Below are 15145 nucleotides of genomic sequence, written 5' to 3' on the forward strand. Positions count from 1 at the left end.
AAGCCAGGTATCTAGGGTACGGTGAGAAAGCAGCAACAGAGTAATGAGTTAGATGATTGTATTGAAGCAGGGTCAAAGGGCCAAATGGCCGACCCCAGTTCATATTTTCTCTGTGTCTATGTTTCTAAGTTCAGGATTAGCATTTCAGTGAAGGAGGTAGAGAACTACGTTTAAGATTCCAGGGAATGTGATATAGGGAGGGGATGGCCTTGAGCATGGCACTGGTGATGGGCCCATGAGATCCACAAAACAGCCACCAGTGACCCCTCCTGCTTCCCCACATCACAAGCCACCCCGTCCCCAAGGATACCCAATACCAGCTGGTACATTAACTGCTGCTGGATGTCCTGCATGGTTTGGCCTCATCCTGTTGTGAGTAAAATACTGGGAGGGGGTGGGGGCAGCATGAGGTAATAGCTGGCTACTGAAGGCCCTCAATGGGACTAATGTCAGATGGCAAGTAGATGCCTTCTGTTAAGTACCAGACAGGTCAAGGCATGTGGGTAGGCAGTGGAAAGGTTACTAGCCTTCAACCCCACTGATAGAGAATCATAAACTCCACTCAATGCTCTCACCAACATTGGCTAGTAAAATTGTGCAATGAGAACCAAAAGAATACAGATGCTGTAAATCAGGAACAAAAACAAAGTTGCTGGAATAGCTCAGCAGGTCTGGCAGCATCTGTGGAGGAGAAAAAAGAGTTAACGTTTCGGGCCCAGTGACCCTTCCTCAGACAGGTCACAAAATGTTAACTCTTTTTTTCTCCTCCTCAGATGCTGCCAGAGCTGCTGAAATTGTGCAATGAGTTTGGATAGATGGAGTTATAAAAATGCAAGGACAGACTGTTGTTAAACATCTGTTTGTCCTTGATGGCTTAATGATTAAATACAATACATGGTGTGGCAATAGATTGGACATACCAGGAGAATCCTACCTTCAACCTTCGGCCTGTAAATCTCAGTTGATGTAGGCAACATGGCCTGAGAAGGGTAGTCAAATCAGTAGAATGTAAAACATTGCAGATACCAGAAATTTAAAACAAATTTAGAAAATGATAGAAACAATAAACAGTTCTACTAGAATGGTGGAAGTAAGAGGTACATTTGTGGACCTTTCTTTAGAGATGCAAATGAAGAAGTCACATTGTGTTTTCATTTATTATTATGTTTCAATAACTTCTACTGGAAAATATATATGCATGCAGCTATCAGAAGGAGAAAATCAGTCATTTCAATCTCCTCGGTGATTAAATAGACTGCTTATCAGCAGAGTGTGCTATGTAGCTGGAAGACGATGTGAGTGAGGAGAGACGCATGTTTATTGCTAGAAAACTAAGAAGAGTCGAAGACATTGAGGTCCTGTCTAATTTAACAGCAGGAACTCATTACAGTCCTATTGCGCCTACTTCCTGCCCATCAGCTGACCAGATTAAGAGACTGTCTGGCTGCTGTGTTCAGAAAGCCAGCAGGAGAAACCTGCAGCTAGGAAGATAGGGGTGGAATGTCAGAAATAATCAACAAGGGAATGATCATAGCAAAAGATTTGCTTGAAGGGCCCAGTAAAGCTCTCCTGTTCCTCCTAGCCCACAAGCTGAGCTGCAGAAACAATTTCTAGCATCTCCCACTTCCTTTCAACTGCTGAGTGTCCCAAGTGCAGAGAAACCGAGCCCATTTTTGCTAAATTCAAATGGTTTTCAAAACTTGTGGAATGGTATGTCATTTCAATGTCATAGCTGCAGACTCACTTTGCTGGAGCACATTACACACATGGCCCCAAATCCACTACAATTTAAGCCAGAAGTAGTGATATTCAAGTTGAGTGTTGAGTTTCACACTTGGCACACAAGCAGCTGATCTCTACTCCAAGATCTAGCATGATGGAAGGCCGTGCACATTTCAATCTGTAGAAAATTAAGGGAGAAAGACTTGAGGAAGTCTCAAGTTCGATGTTCTGCAACCTGTACTTTCTATTTAATAATGCCAGAAATTTTATAGATGATGGAAAACCGAAGACAGTGCTAATCATTATTCTGTCCCATAACAGGGTGAGAGAGGTGCTCCAGGACCAAGGGGATCACCTGTAAGTAAAACCTGTTTAATTTGGATGGTCTGTGCAATTTTTAAAAAATACACAAGCCAAATTTTAAGGACAAGCCAAATTTTAAGTTTCTCATAAAATTACACAATATGTTGGTGCATATAATTATGAAAGGAGGTCAACTGGAGTGACAGTTTAATGGTTTCTAATGCCCTGAGGGGGAGCAGAGGAATTGAACTCAACCATGTAGCCTCAATTCTGACAGGACCCTTCACAATCTTGAGGTGTTGGCTAAAGCATAAGACAACTGATATTCCCCATTGTGTACTTATATTCAAAACAAGTGAAGTATTCTATGGAGTATGATCTTCCATTACTACCAGCAGCACCAAAGTGTTTCAGAGATAGTAGGAACTGCAGATGCTGCAGAATCTGAGATAACAAGGTGTAGAGCTGGATGAACGCAGCAGGTCAAGCAGCATCACAGAAGCAGGAAAGCTGATGTTTCAGGCTGAAGAAGGGCCTAGGCCCGAAATGTCAGCTTTCCTACTCCTCTGATGCTGCTTGACCTGCTGTGTTCATCCAGCTCCACACCTTGTTATATGTACCAAAGTGTTTCTTGGGTTTAAACCCACTTTTGTATGAGAGTTGAGGGTTGAACCCATATAGGGGCCTGAAGGACACGAGCTATAATGAAAACTCTCATCTTCAAGCAAGTTTGACAAAGTAGAGTCAGCGGACATGATCTATTTGGATTTCCAGAAGGCCTTTGACAAGGTGCCACACAGGAAGATGCGAAATAAGTTAAGAGCTCGTGATAGGAGAAACGGAGGATTGGCTCACAGGCAGAAGGCAGAGAGTGGGAATAAAGGGGTGTTTTACAGAATGGCAACCAGTAATTAAGAAATTCCACAGTGTTCTGTTTTGAAGCCACACCTATTCACGCTACGTGCTAACAACCTGTGTGAAGGAACTGAGGGCATTATTGCTAAATTTGCAGATGTCACTGAGACTGATGGAGGGACAGATAGTGTTGAGAAAGCTAGGCAGCTGCAGAAGAAATTGGACGGGCTCGGAGAGTGGGCAAGGAAGTGGCAGTTGTGATACAATGTACAAAAGTATGAGGTTGTGCACTTTCGTAGGAACATTTTCTAAATGGAAAAAGGCTTCAGAAATCTGAAGCACAAAGAGACTTTGGAGTCCTAGCTCAGTATTCTGTTAAAGTTAACATGCAGGTTAATTTGGCAATGAGGAAGGCAAACGTAATGTTAGCATTCATTTCAAAAAGGCTAGGACACAAGAGCAGGCTTTTAATGCTGAAACTGTGAGCAGTTTTGGGCCCTTTATCTAAGGAAGGACGTGCTGGTGAAGGAGGGAGGTCAGAGAGGTTTACAAAAATGATCTGTTGATGAAGGGCTTTTCATATAAGGAGCAGCTGAAGATTTTGAATCTGCACCCAATGGACTTTAGAAAGATGAGGGAATTTCTCATTGAAACTTGCCAAATACTGAAAGACCTGGATAGAGTGGCTGTGGAGAAAATGTTCCCACTGGTAGAAGAAACTAAGCTCTGAGGGCACAGCCTCAGAGTTAAAGGATGGCCCGTTAGAACTGGGATGAGGAGGAATTTCTTCAGCCAGAGGTTGGGGTATCTTTGGAATTCATTGCCGCAGAAGGCTGTGGAGGTCAAACTGAGTGTATTTAAGACACCCATAGGTAGGTTCTTGATTAATAAGTGGATCAATGATTATGGGAAGAAGGTAGGATAATGAGGTTGAAAAACATATCAGCCAGTATTAAATGGTTGAGCAAACCTGATGCGCAAAATGGCCTAATGCTGCTCCAATACATTATAGTCTTATGGAATCACACAGAAGGCCTTTTTTGCTGCTAGGAATGACATCCGTTTTTTGAACAAGGTTCTGAGTGGCAAGGCAAGATTCTTGCTAGGAGGTGCCAGGTTTCCTGTTAAGAGGGATTATTGCTTAGGAACAAAATTATTAATGTAAATTTCACCTTATTGATGTAAAACATTCTATTCTACCATGCGCCATGAGTAAACTAGATTCTAGAGATTCTTGATGTGGAAGCGAGAGCAGGTACCTGGTGACTTCAGCTCATTGCTCTCTCCGATGAACCCGTACATCATAGGCACCATTCACCAACATCTCAGGGCAGCTCCTTTGGCTCCGACCATACTTATCCCACATCCGTGGACATTGGCATCTGATATATGCCAGTGTCTAAGAACCTTCATGGTGCATCTTCGATCCACTTACAGGACACTTCTGCACTTCAGTGTAGAACAACAACTCTCCTCACTACAACAAGCACATTTTGCATTCAGGGAAAGAAACCCAACCCATAGACTATACCAGTCAGTATCTCAGCACTGTTTGTTCACTCATCTTGAACGTATCTTAAAGCATCCTTACTTTGCATTTTTGTGTCTTACCTTTCAGATACAAGACTTAGATTATTCTGTCTGGCCATGCCATTTAGTGCAGGTAGAAAGGCAGGAAGCTTGTGATGGTTGTAAGCAGGTCTCAGTCAATAGAGATAGTTTTTGGTCAGGGAATCCTGGCACAGTGAGTTAAGGGCAACCTCAGATATCAGTTCAGGGGCTTGGACATGGTCAGTCAGCCACTTGGACAGCCAGAGTCAGGATGCTCACCTTATAACCCAGAAACTGTCTTGACTCTTTCTGTCCTTCTGTGGGCTGTTTCCTTCCTGGAATGAGAGAGAAGGAGGTGTTAAGATTGATGAAATTAGGCATTACTTTGGTACAGGTAGGGAAGCATCCTGAGGGTTGGAGTAGGCAAAACAGAGAGTATGCAACTTCAGAAACAAAAATAGAAGTTGCTGGAGAAACTCAGGAGGTCTGGCAGCATCTGTGAAGAAATTAATCAGAGCTAATGCTTTAGATGTGGTGACGCTTCCTCAGTACTGGACCTTGGCATGCAGCATCAGTTTGTTCGGGCTTGGGGATGGGTGACAGTGAGGAAGGATGTTGCAGCCAGTTGTGAGAGTGGTCAAGCATGAGCCTGGGTGGGAGGTGGGTACAGTAGCAGAAATAGCCATGAGCGTAAGGTATCGGAGACAAGATGGTGGCACTCACATTGGCAGAGCGCCTGCATTGCCAGGCATTCTTCCAGGCAGAGGTGACCTGGGCGGCAGCCTCTGACTGGGGATGGTTTGGTTTTGTGGCCTCCTCTGCTGGTCTTGACGGAGAAGGTCATCCCAGCCCAGCACCACCCTATCAGCAGGACCCTCAGGTCCCTGCCTTAAAAGCAGGGCACCAACTTTCCTCTTTCTGTCATATTGGGGTGCGTATGTCAGGAACAGTGCAGACCAGCTTTTGATGAACAAACAACATTTGTAGACAGTGTTGGAGCCAGGGATGCCAGCATTCTAGGATATCCTGGCAGTGATGAGTTGCTGTGACTACAGTGAGCTATAGAATGGGGCTAGATTTAGACAAGAAGGGTGCCATCAGGTGGAAAATACGGTTAGTGATGTGGGTATGGTAAAATGCGGCCAGAAAACTTGGTAGGCCTCACAGAGAGAAACTGTTCATGAAACTCAATGAAACTAACAGCAAAAAATGCAAGTCTCATCCCATATAGCAAAGTGTGGGGCCAGGTGAACACAGCAGGCCAAGCAGCATCTGAGAAGCTCAAAAACTGACGTTCCGGGCATAGGAGTCTAAATGCTTTGTGCTCCTAAGATGCTGCTTGGCCTGCTGTGTTCATCCAGCTCCATGCTTTGTTATCTTGGATTCTCCAGCATCTGCAGTTCTCATTATCTCTCAAGACTCATCCCATTCCTTTTTTCTGTACATTGTGCTCAGTGCAATGCTAGTAAAATCTGTAAATGTTTGTTTTTTTTTGGATTCATCCTCAGGATATGAGTGTGATAAGCAAGGCCGACATATATTATAAATCCTGTGTTGTCCTTTCACTCCGTAACAACGAACTGAGCTTTAAGTAACGAAAAAGTTAAAGAAACTCAACAGTGTTACAGGTTGAATGTACTTTTCTCACTCCTCGAGCTTTCTTGTGTTATTATAAATAGTAAATAGTTGTAACAACTGTTCCACAAGCTATTTTGCAAAAGTTCAGACCTATTGAAATTCAAACTGCAATTAGATTGAACTTCAGAACTAATTTTGAAATTGCTAATTGCAGGGTCCACCAGGGTCCTTTGATTTCTTGCTTCTGATGTTGGCAGACATTAGAAATGACATTGCAGAGCTGCAGCTGAAAGTTTTTAGCCATGGAAATCGGGTCACTGGGGAAGAGCAGCAGAGCCATGAAATTCCTGACTGGGGATCTGGAGAAGACTACAGACATTAAGATCCATCACAGAAACCCGCATGGCGAGCATTAACATGGAAGTGAAATAGCTTTCAAAACTGCACTGCAAATCTTTTTTATTGGGACTAGGTTGAAGAGATTAAACCAGTGAAGATGTAATAAATTTTGCACTGTTGTTGTACAATTTTATTCCATTATCAGTATCAAAGAAAAACTTTTATCAAATGTAACAATTGAAATAAGTATTAGAGTGTTTAGATAAATCAATAATGTACCAGTTCAGAATGATAAATTTTAAACAACTGACTTTTTGCTGAATCATATCTGTGGGAAATGAATTGTGCACATTCCTCCTTAACACACAGGTTGAAAAAAAAACATTTTTAGTTTTATTCAAGTCTTACACACTTGGGAATTGTTTTATTTTAAACCTTATATATTGACGATGATATCAGATTACAAGAAATTACAAATTGGGTTGACATGAAAGATATATTTCTGTCTATGTATTTAATTTAATTTTACTACAATGTTAACCTAACTGTCTTTCAATCTAATAATTTCATATCTCTTTGAGTGAGTTCAATTTCTAGGCCTTGGTCTTTTCATTCACAGAATGTCAGCAGCGATGGCTAAGTCACCATCTGTTGCCCTTCCCTTATTTCCCTTGAGAATATCGTGGTGCCTTCTTGAGCCACTGTAGTCCATGTGGCATAGTTATACCCAAAATATTGTTAGGGAGAGTTCATGCTGACCCAGTGACATTGAGGGATTGGTGACATAGATCTAAGTCTGGATGCTTCATTGATTGTCAACATAGAAACTAGGAACAGCAGTAGACCATTTGGCCCTTTGAGCTTGCTCCACTATTCAGTATGATCATTGCTGAGCATCCAAATTAATACCTGCACCTGCTTTCTCCCTTTCTCCATGAACTGTACAGTTTATGTACAGAAAATACAGGCGGGGTGGGGTAGGGAGTAGACAATAGGATAGAGCCCAAAGAGAGAGAAGAGCAGTTGATAATGGAGTTGATAACGATTCGGCTAGTGAGGTGAATAGTTGTTGGAAGTATCTTGCAGATTGTGATGCCATTTATGGCAACCGACATCAGTTGACAACCATTTCTTGAGTAATGAAATAGTTTTCGATGTCTATTTTAAACATAGTGTTCACAATTTTCAACCTCGCCTTCTTGTTTTGCTACCTGCTATATCCTTAACATTGCAGAAGTATTATCCAGCTTTTGCTTTCTATTTGTACATATTTTTATTTCTAAAATATCTTGAGACATAATTTTCAAGGCTAAAGAGCCAAAACCTACCTAGTTATTGAGAAGCTAAAATTTATTCATCTGCCATGGAGAAACAGCTTTAATTGTTGACACCATTTTTAAGATGTGGAAACATTTCTTGTGTCTCTAGGATCAGAACCATGTGCAGTATCTCAGCTGCAGCCTGACCAGAGTACTGTATAATTTCAGCATTACCTCTGAAGACTGAAGTGTCAAATATCCAGCATCCGGTGTCTTTGTTATGTAAAGCTGTTAGGTATTATCGAAGTGGTAAGCCAATCACCTATCAGAAAATTTTACTCCATCGTGTCAAACGTTGTATGTATTTGTATTGAATCCTATTTCCTATTAATCAGATGAAGCCTGTTGGGGCCATTTTGTAAAGACATAGCTGCTTTCTCTGAATAAAAGCAGAAGTTGCTGGACAAGCTCAGCAGCTCTGCCAAAATCTGTGAAGAAAAAATCAGAGTTAGTGCTTTGGGTCTGGTGACCCTTCCCCAGAACTGATGGTAGCTTGGAAAATGTCAGTTTATGTCAGTTAATGGGGACTGTTGGTGACTGACAATCGATAGTGTGTAATAGAAGGCTATGTGATAACAAGGCCTTGTGTGTGTGGGGTAGGGGGCTAGGACATGGGAGAGTTTCGGCCCTACAATTATTGGACACGATATTGAGTCTGGAAAGATGCAGGATCCCCAAGCAGAAAATGAGGTGTTGTTCCTCCCAGCCACATCATTATCAACTCCTTTGTCTATCCAACTGCTCTTCTCTCTCTTTGGGCTCTATCCTATCGTTTACTCCCTGCCTTACCCAACTCCCTATTTTCTGTATACAAACTGATGTTTTTCCAGTCACCATCACTTCTGAGGACGGTTCCCTGGATCTGAAACATAAACTCTGATTTTTTTCTTCACAGATGGCACTAGACCCACTAAGCTTTCCCAGTAACTTTTGTTTTATTCCTGATTTACAGCATCCTCAGTTCTTTCAATTTTATTGTCTTCTCTGAATGTCTAGTTTAACGTAATTTGCAAAATTAACTGTGTGCATTAAGATGGAAAATCTAGACTCTTCATGCAAATCAGGAACTGGAGAGATATTTGAATATTAGCCCTGGCATTATGTTAAATTCCTTCTAACATCTCAATCAAGTTTCACTTAAAACTGCAGCTTGCTTCTTTTTGTCATTTATAGATCAATCAACTTAGCCTTGGGACCCAATAATATTAGTTTTTAATAAGGCCTCTCATACAGCACCTAATCCAAGGGTTTTAGGAAGTGTGCATACGATATACTGTACGAACTGCCTTTGAAATTATGGGATAGATTCTCCTCTGAGGCGTCTGTAAAATTCATTTGTCAGGCTCTACCCCTTCTACATTCTAATCAGCTGTATTTTCAATTTTTCTCAAGCATTCCATTTATGATCATTAATTTTATTAATTGTGGTCAATTTAATGTGTCTGTACTTAACATATTTGATTGTTGCATATGGAAATTATTTTTGTCTCATTCCAATCTATTTGAATCACCTATAGTTATTGACTTCCTTATCATGACCAACAGCACTCCACAACTCTCCACACTATTTTAATGTGCTGATGATTAGTCCAGGAAATGGGAGTTCAGTTTTCTTCATGACAGCTTAACGATCTGAATACAGTTTCAAAATTTTGGAAACTAAAAGCTGGTATAAGCTAGTTGTTGAACTCTTATTGGAAATCAAATGACTATGGCTCAAAACATAGAATTTCTTTCTTCACCTATATGTAACTCCAGTTCCTTATCTATGTGACTAACTGCTGTCCAAAGTGGGCTAATAAACCATTCAGATTAGTGAAACGACAGTAGGAATGAATGTTGATCTTTCCAGTGATATGTACATCCCAAAAAATGAATAAAAATGAGTCTCTGAGAGTATACTGAGCATCTACTCTGCTAATGTCGAAGTCCCAAAGTGCACAACATAAGCTTTGACTGATTGCCCTCGCCAAACTTCCCAGCAGCTCAGTTTTCAGTGGCTCAGGGGACCATAACTGACTTCAGAGATTTTGACTGCTGCCCTGCTGGAGTTTCTGTTAGGCGAGTAATGTAACTTGCAAGCATCTGAGTTTTGTTCTCCACAACATTAAAAACTTGTGAACAGGACTTACAAGGCATGCTAGAACAATTTGGTCATTGTCAAAGCATAAACAATGCACTCTGTACTTTATAAATTTCTACTCATGACTTTCTATTGATTACCATCTTTTGTACTAATATATCATATCACCAATAAGTTCAACATAATCTATCAAAACTGTCCTGGGTAATGGTTTTCACAATTTCAGCAGAACTTTGAATTGTAAAAAGATGGTAGGGAAGAAGATGATGATCATTAAACCCCATCTAGGACTCTGAAAATGTGGTCCTGCTGAAGCTATCCAATGAGTAACAGAATAGGGGCCAGAAGAAAATCCAGGAGGCTATCTCCTTGTCTTCCCAGTACAGGCAGGATCTGAACCCTATGCAGTCACCAACTCTTAGTAATTTAGGATGAGTTTAGGTTACATAAACATGTGGGAAGCTAAATGGCAGCATTTAAAAGAACCCTGTGAGTTAAAATGCCCAGGCCTCATTTTGGCAGGAATTTATCCCTCAAAAACAGATTCCAGTTAAAGTCATAAACTATTCTGCTCACTGGTTGCAGCAATGAATATTGACTTTTTATTGTCAATCAAATGCCCTGAACAATTTAGTCCAGTATGTTGGACCACTGAGCAGAATTGTGCTGTGGCACCTGGGGTCCCACCTGCTGCGGAAGAATCAGCAAGATTTCAGGAGAAGACTGCTGAACTACGAGTCAGCCAGACAGTGCTGATGCCATTCCGCTGAATTCAAAACCCTAGAAGCTGAAGTCCTTCCTGGCAAGAGCTGCCAGTCAGTCAGAGGCCAGCAACTCTTGTGCTCAGCAGCACCACAGAGAAGGGCTGTGCCTGTTGGAGGAATAGCATTCCCCTAGAATCCCAGCGTGTTAGGAAGACCTAAATCACAGACAAATAATTTGGAAGTGGGTGTTTTAGGGTCCCGGAGGCAAAGGCAGTGGAGTGACCCTCACATATTTACCCTACCCCCGAACATTGTCCCCACCTCCTTCATCACCAGCATTACCCCAATCCCTCATTGGGTGCTTCAGCCACTGCAAGGGTCATTATCACAGTGGGGCCACACTGCAATGAAGGAGCAGAGAGATTGACCCGGGTCAGATGCACTAGGAAATTCAGGACCAGTACCAACTTCCAGGAGCTGCCAAACAGCATATACATGAAGACATAACATCTGAAGTGCTTCTCAGGTTGCAGAGAAGGTGCAGGAGGCCCAGAGTCTCAGTTCTTCATGCTACTCAAGGCACAGTGCATTTGCAGACTGAAAATGCCTCAAAACACCACCAGTGAACTGTTCAAGAGCCAGATCCTTTACAAGGATAGTTCTTGGGAGACTATGGCTGTGCCTACAATCATGGCTGATGACTCCATTGCATAAACCCCTGACTGAGGTCAAACATTGCAGCTCATTCTTTCATCAGGGCCAATCTGGAACAGATGATAGGCATACTGAGGATGAAGTTCAAATTTTTGAGTCATTCTGGGGACCCTTGTAGCATGTTCCAGACATAATGTGCTACAGAATTCTAACATGCTGTGCTTTGCACAACTGAGGCAGGCATAGACGGAATGAAATGGATGCTAAGGATCCGGGAGAGCAGCAGCAGCCTTCTGAGAAGTAAAATAAGGACATTATGCAGGATTGCACATTGTCTTCGGTGTGAAAGAACAAGGTGGCATCAGACACAAGTCAGATGGAGCATAAGTGACACCTGGATCCAATGGATGTGTGCTGGGTACAGTGATCATCCATTGACTTGAAATTTGTTGTTGCTGAAGAGAAAAATCTTTTCATTTGCTTATTTCTTTTTTAATTCTTATTAAGCAGCAGCACTAGCAAACATTTCAACTGTTTGAAGACTTGCCAGTATCTCCCACATTGAACAATGGCAGCATGTTATGTTATGCTGCATAGCAGGGAAAGAGTAGCACTCCTTTAGACAAGATCCTCAGATGATGTGGTGATCAGTAACCAGCATAACTTCATTCTAGTAGCAGCAGTTACTTTGACAGTCAATCAGCTTCTGATCTAACATAGCAATACACTTACAGATGTGAACTTCAATTTCCATGAATGAGTTCTATACCATCAATGTGTCATCAGAAGCAGTTCTTTTGAATTTCACTCGCACTATCTGCATCATGAAGAGATATTCGTGGCTGGCGAGAATTGGCACTGTGCAGTGTTGGGCTTTAAATATAAATATGAAGCTTATCTGCCACTGGTGAGTGCTGCATGAGCCAAGTGGCAAACAGATGCAGCATGAATATCACAAGGTGAGCAGCACAAAATTGACTGAGCTCACGAGGGCTCATTGAAGAAAAACTCACTGGAACTCCCTGAAATTGGCACCTAGCTGAATTTGTGGTCATTTTCAGTCTTCTATTTACAACAACATGGATATATTTAATAATAATTTTCAGTGTGAAGGAATACCACTGCAGACAGAAATATGAAGAAATATTGACTGTTCACCAATTTTCCTCTGAATTATCAATGACAATGATTCAACCACTTACACTCTATACAATTACATTGATTTTTGTCAGTTTACTTTTTATTATGCTTAATCTTTTCAATCTTCTATGTGCTCTACTATCACTGTTCTTTGATCTCTTAACTTTCAAAATAAGAATGATGACTTGAACAAAATTTCAGAAGCAATAAGACACCACTCTGCCTCGTATGTCTGCCTCGTATGAAATAAACATTTCTTAAATTGAAATCTAGATATAATTATGTCCATATTGCACCATCTATTAGTTTTTAATAGTAGTTTCAAAGGAAAGCTGACCTTAACCATTCATCTGGTAAAATTTGAAGAAACTTGGCCAGCATTCTGCTCAGTAGAATTCTATGAATACACTTGGAAAGATTTTACTAAATGGGACCTTGAACAATGCTGCACTGGAGGATCATAAGACAGTGCTTCCCACTTGCATTCCTCTCAAAGCAGTTATCATTTTCAAATCAGGCATTATAGTTTCTTTGCATTCTGATAATTGTGGAAAAAGTGTTCACTTTTTTGATGCTAACTCTTTCTAAAACAGAAAAGAACCATCAGCTGGGTTTGCATGACACTGATTATTCTGTTGTATACTGAAGTGATACATCAATGTTAGCAGTGACATTTTCAGCATTCTTTGCCAGAGCTAAAAATGCTTAATGGATATATTACTTATTCCTTGCACAAACATGCTCGACAAGTAAACTTAACTCCTGACATTAAAGATGTTACTGATGTTTTATTGAAAATTAAAAATGTCATGTTATTAGCCAGTAAGATGTTTCCATTACCATTACATTTTTAAAATTGTGGAATAATATATTTTTATTGCAAACATTGCATGGTCTTGTTCAACTGATTACGATAGTTAGGGCAACAACAGCTTCCAAATATAACAAAAACAGAAATTGCTGGAAAAGCTCAGCAGCATCTGTGCAGACAAATGAGAGTTAATATTTTGGGTCCAGTAACCCTTCTTCAGAATTTCTTTTGGTTTTTACCACTTTCAAGTAGCAGGCTTACTTGTTACTCCCAGTAGTTATACATATGACACTTTTTCATAGTAGATGCAGTTCAGGTTTTGTAACAGATATCTGGAGTGAGTGTCAACATGAAGTGTAGAGTAGAGGATTGACTATATGCAAACAGCTTGCACAATGTATTTAAACCTTTTCTTTAAAGGAGCACATTTTATTCACTGAGTGAACATACTGAAGTACTTTGATTATATTGGAGATAGACTATTTTTGTTCTTGCAACAAAATACAGAGGCTGATTTTTTCATTACTTACTGTAATGAAGTCGTGGTAATGGGAAGTTATTGCAAAATAGAGCAAAATAAGAAACTCAGCGGCATGAAATGAGAGAAGATGGGAACGGAAATAGATTTTTATGCCTGCTGCTATTTTACTGCTTTGTTGATGGGAATTTCTGAACTGGTAGTCAGAAAATGCTGATGATGTACTTGGAACAACTGTATGTTTGGATAGAACGGACATATTGTGATGACTCAGATGACAATTTCATCAACTGAATGGAACAGATCCATGCAGTCCAAGAAGGTCAAACCCCATAGTGGAGCTAATTTGGCTGAACCCGGCTGACTACATCCATATCTCAGAAACTGGAAAAAGAAGCTTGGCATCATCCAAAGGGCTTGCCGCAGAAGTATAATGCTAAAGGAGAACTATGTGTGCACACACTCTTTGTATAAAGACCTGAACATTCGTTTTGATTTGTTATAATTTAAGAGAAATGATTTTTCAAACAAATACACAAAGTAAGTATAAAAGAACAAGACAATTGGTTCATCAAGCCCATTCCATCTTGATGTAGTGTAATTGCAACCCATATACTGTCCCCCACTTCTCACTTCTCCTGCTACCTCTGAAACATATCTTTGGAATTTTATGAAAATCTGTGAAAAATTTTCCTCAGGTTAACAAACTAGATTTGCTCCAGTAAGAGTTCTGGCACTAATTCCAGAGTAATATTTTACACTGTAAAGAACTATTGACTTCTGCCAGATGAGAACAGTTGGAATGAGGTATGATCCCTCTGATTATGATTATTGCTGCTACATTCTCACCTACCCTCAATATCTTCCCAGGACACAGGAAGGAGGATTCATTCCAATAAACTTGTTGCAGTTCTATGATATATGTAGTTCCTGATTTGATGCTTACATGCCAGTATGTGTAGCACAGGCCTTAATCGATTACCACTAACAGGTCAAGAGTAAGGTTCATTTGAATTCATTTTCCTTGATATATGGAAGAACGTGAATGTGCTTTCTGACTTGTTTATTTGCTTTCAACCACCATCCCCTTACTCAATTCCCTCCACAGATTGTCTCCCAACCATGAAGTAAATTCGCGACAATGCTGGCATAGTTCCTAACCTCCTGAATGGAAAGGTGCCTCTGAGCAATTTTGAGAGTATTAGACAGGAACTTTCAAGTTGATTGGGAGACACTATTCCCAGGTAAAGAGTCAATTGGGAAGTGGAATTAAGATCAAGATAACAGAAGTTCAGAGACAGTATGTTCCTGTTAGTGTGAAGGGCAAGGCTGGTAGAAGTGGGAAATGCTGAATAACAAGGAAAATTGTGGCGTTGGTCAAGAAAAAGAAGGAGGCAGATGTCAGATATAGACAGCTGGGATCGAGTGAATCACTAGAAGTGTATAAGGGCCTTGGGAGTACACTTAAGAGGGAAATGAGGAGGGCAAAAAGGCAACATGAGATAATTTTGGCAAATAGAGTTAAGGAGAATTCAAAGAAATTTTATAAATACATTAAGGGCAAAAGAGTAACTAGAGAGAGAATGGGGCCCCTTAAAGATCAACATG

At 40.7% G+C, this 15145-nt stretch overlaps 1 protein-coding gene across 2 annotated transcripts in view; it reads left to right on the forward strand.

Annotated features, from left to right (window-relative positions):
* The window catches only part of ccbe1 (collagen and calcium binding EGF domains 1), a 318840-nt gene extending 309274 nt beyond the window's left edge, over positions 1-9566 (forward strand). For both annotated transcript variants that reach the window (XM_048533597.2, XM_059649393.1), the window contains exons 10-11: positions 2044-2079; positions 6224-9566. In XM_048533597.2, the coding sequence (XP_048389554.2) occupies positions 2044-2079; positions 6224-6391 (204 nt within the window). In that variant the 3' untranslated portion in view covers positions 6392-9566. The remainder of the gene's footprint in view (positions 1-2043; positions 2080-6223) is intronic.
* The last annotated feature ends 5579 nt before the right edge of the window (positions 9567-15145 follow it).

This window comes from Stegostoma tigrinum, chromosome 1 (genome assembly GCF_030684315.1).
Source record: "Stegostoma tigrinum isolate sSteTig4 chromosome 1, sSteTig4.hap1, whole genome shotgun sequence".
Classification (NCBI taxonomy): domain Eukaryota; kingdom Metazoa; phylum Chordata; class Chondrichthyes; order Orectolobiformes; family Stegostomatidae; genus Stegostoma; species Stegostoma tigrinum.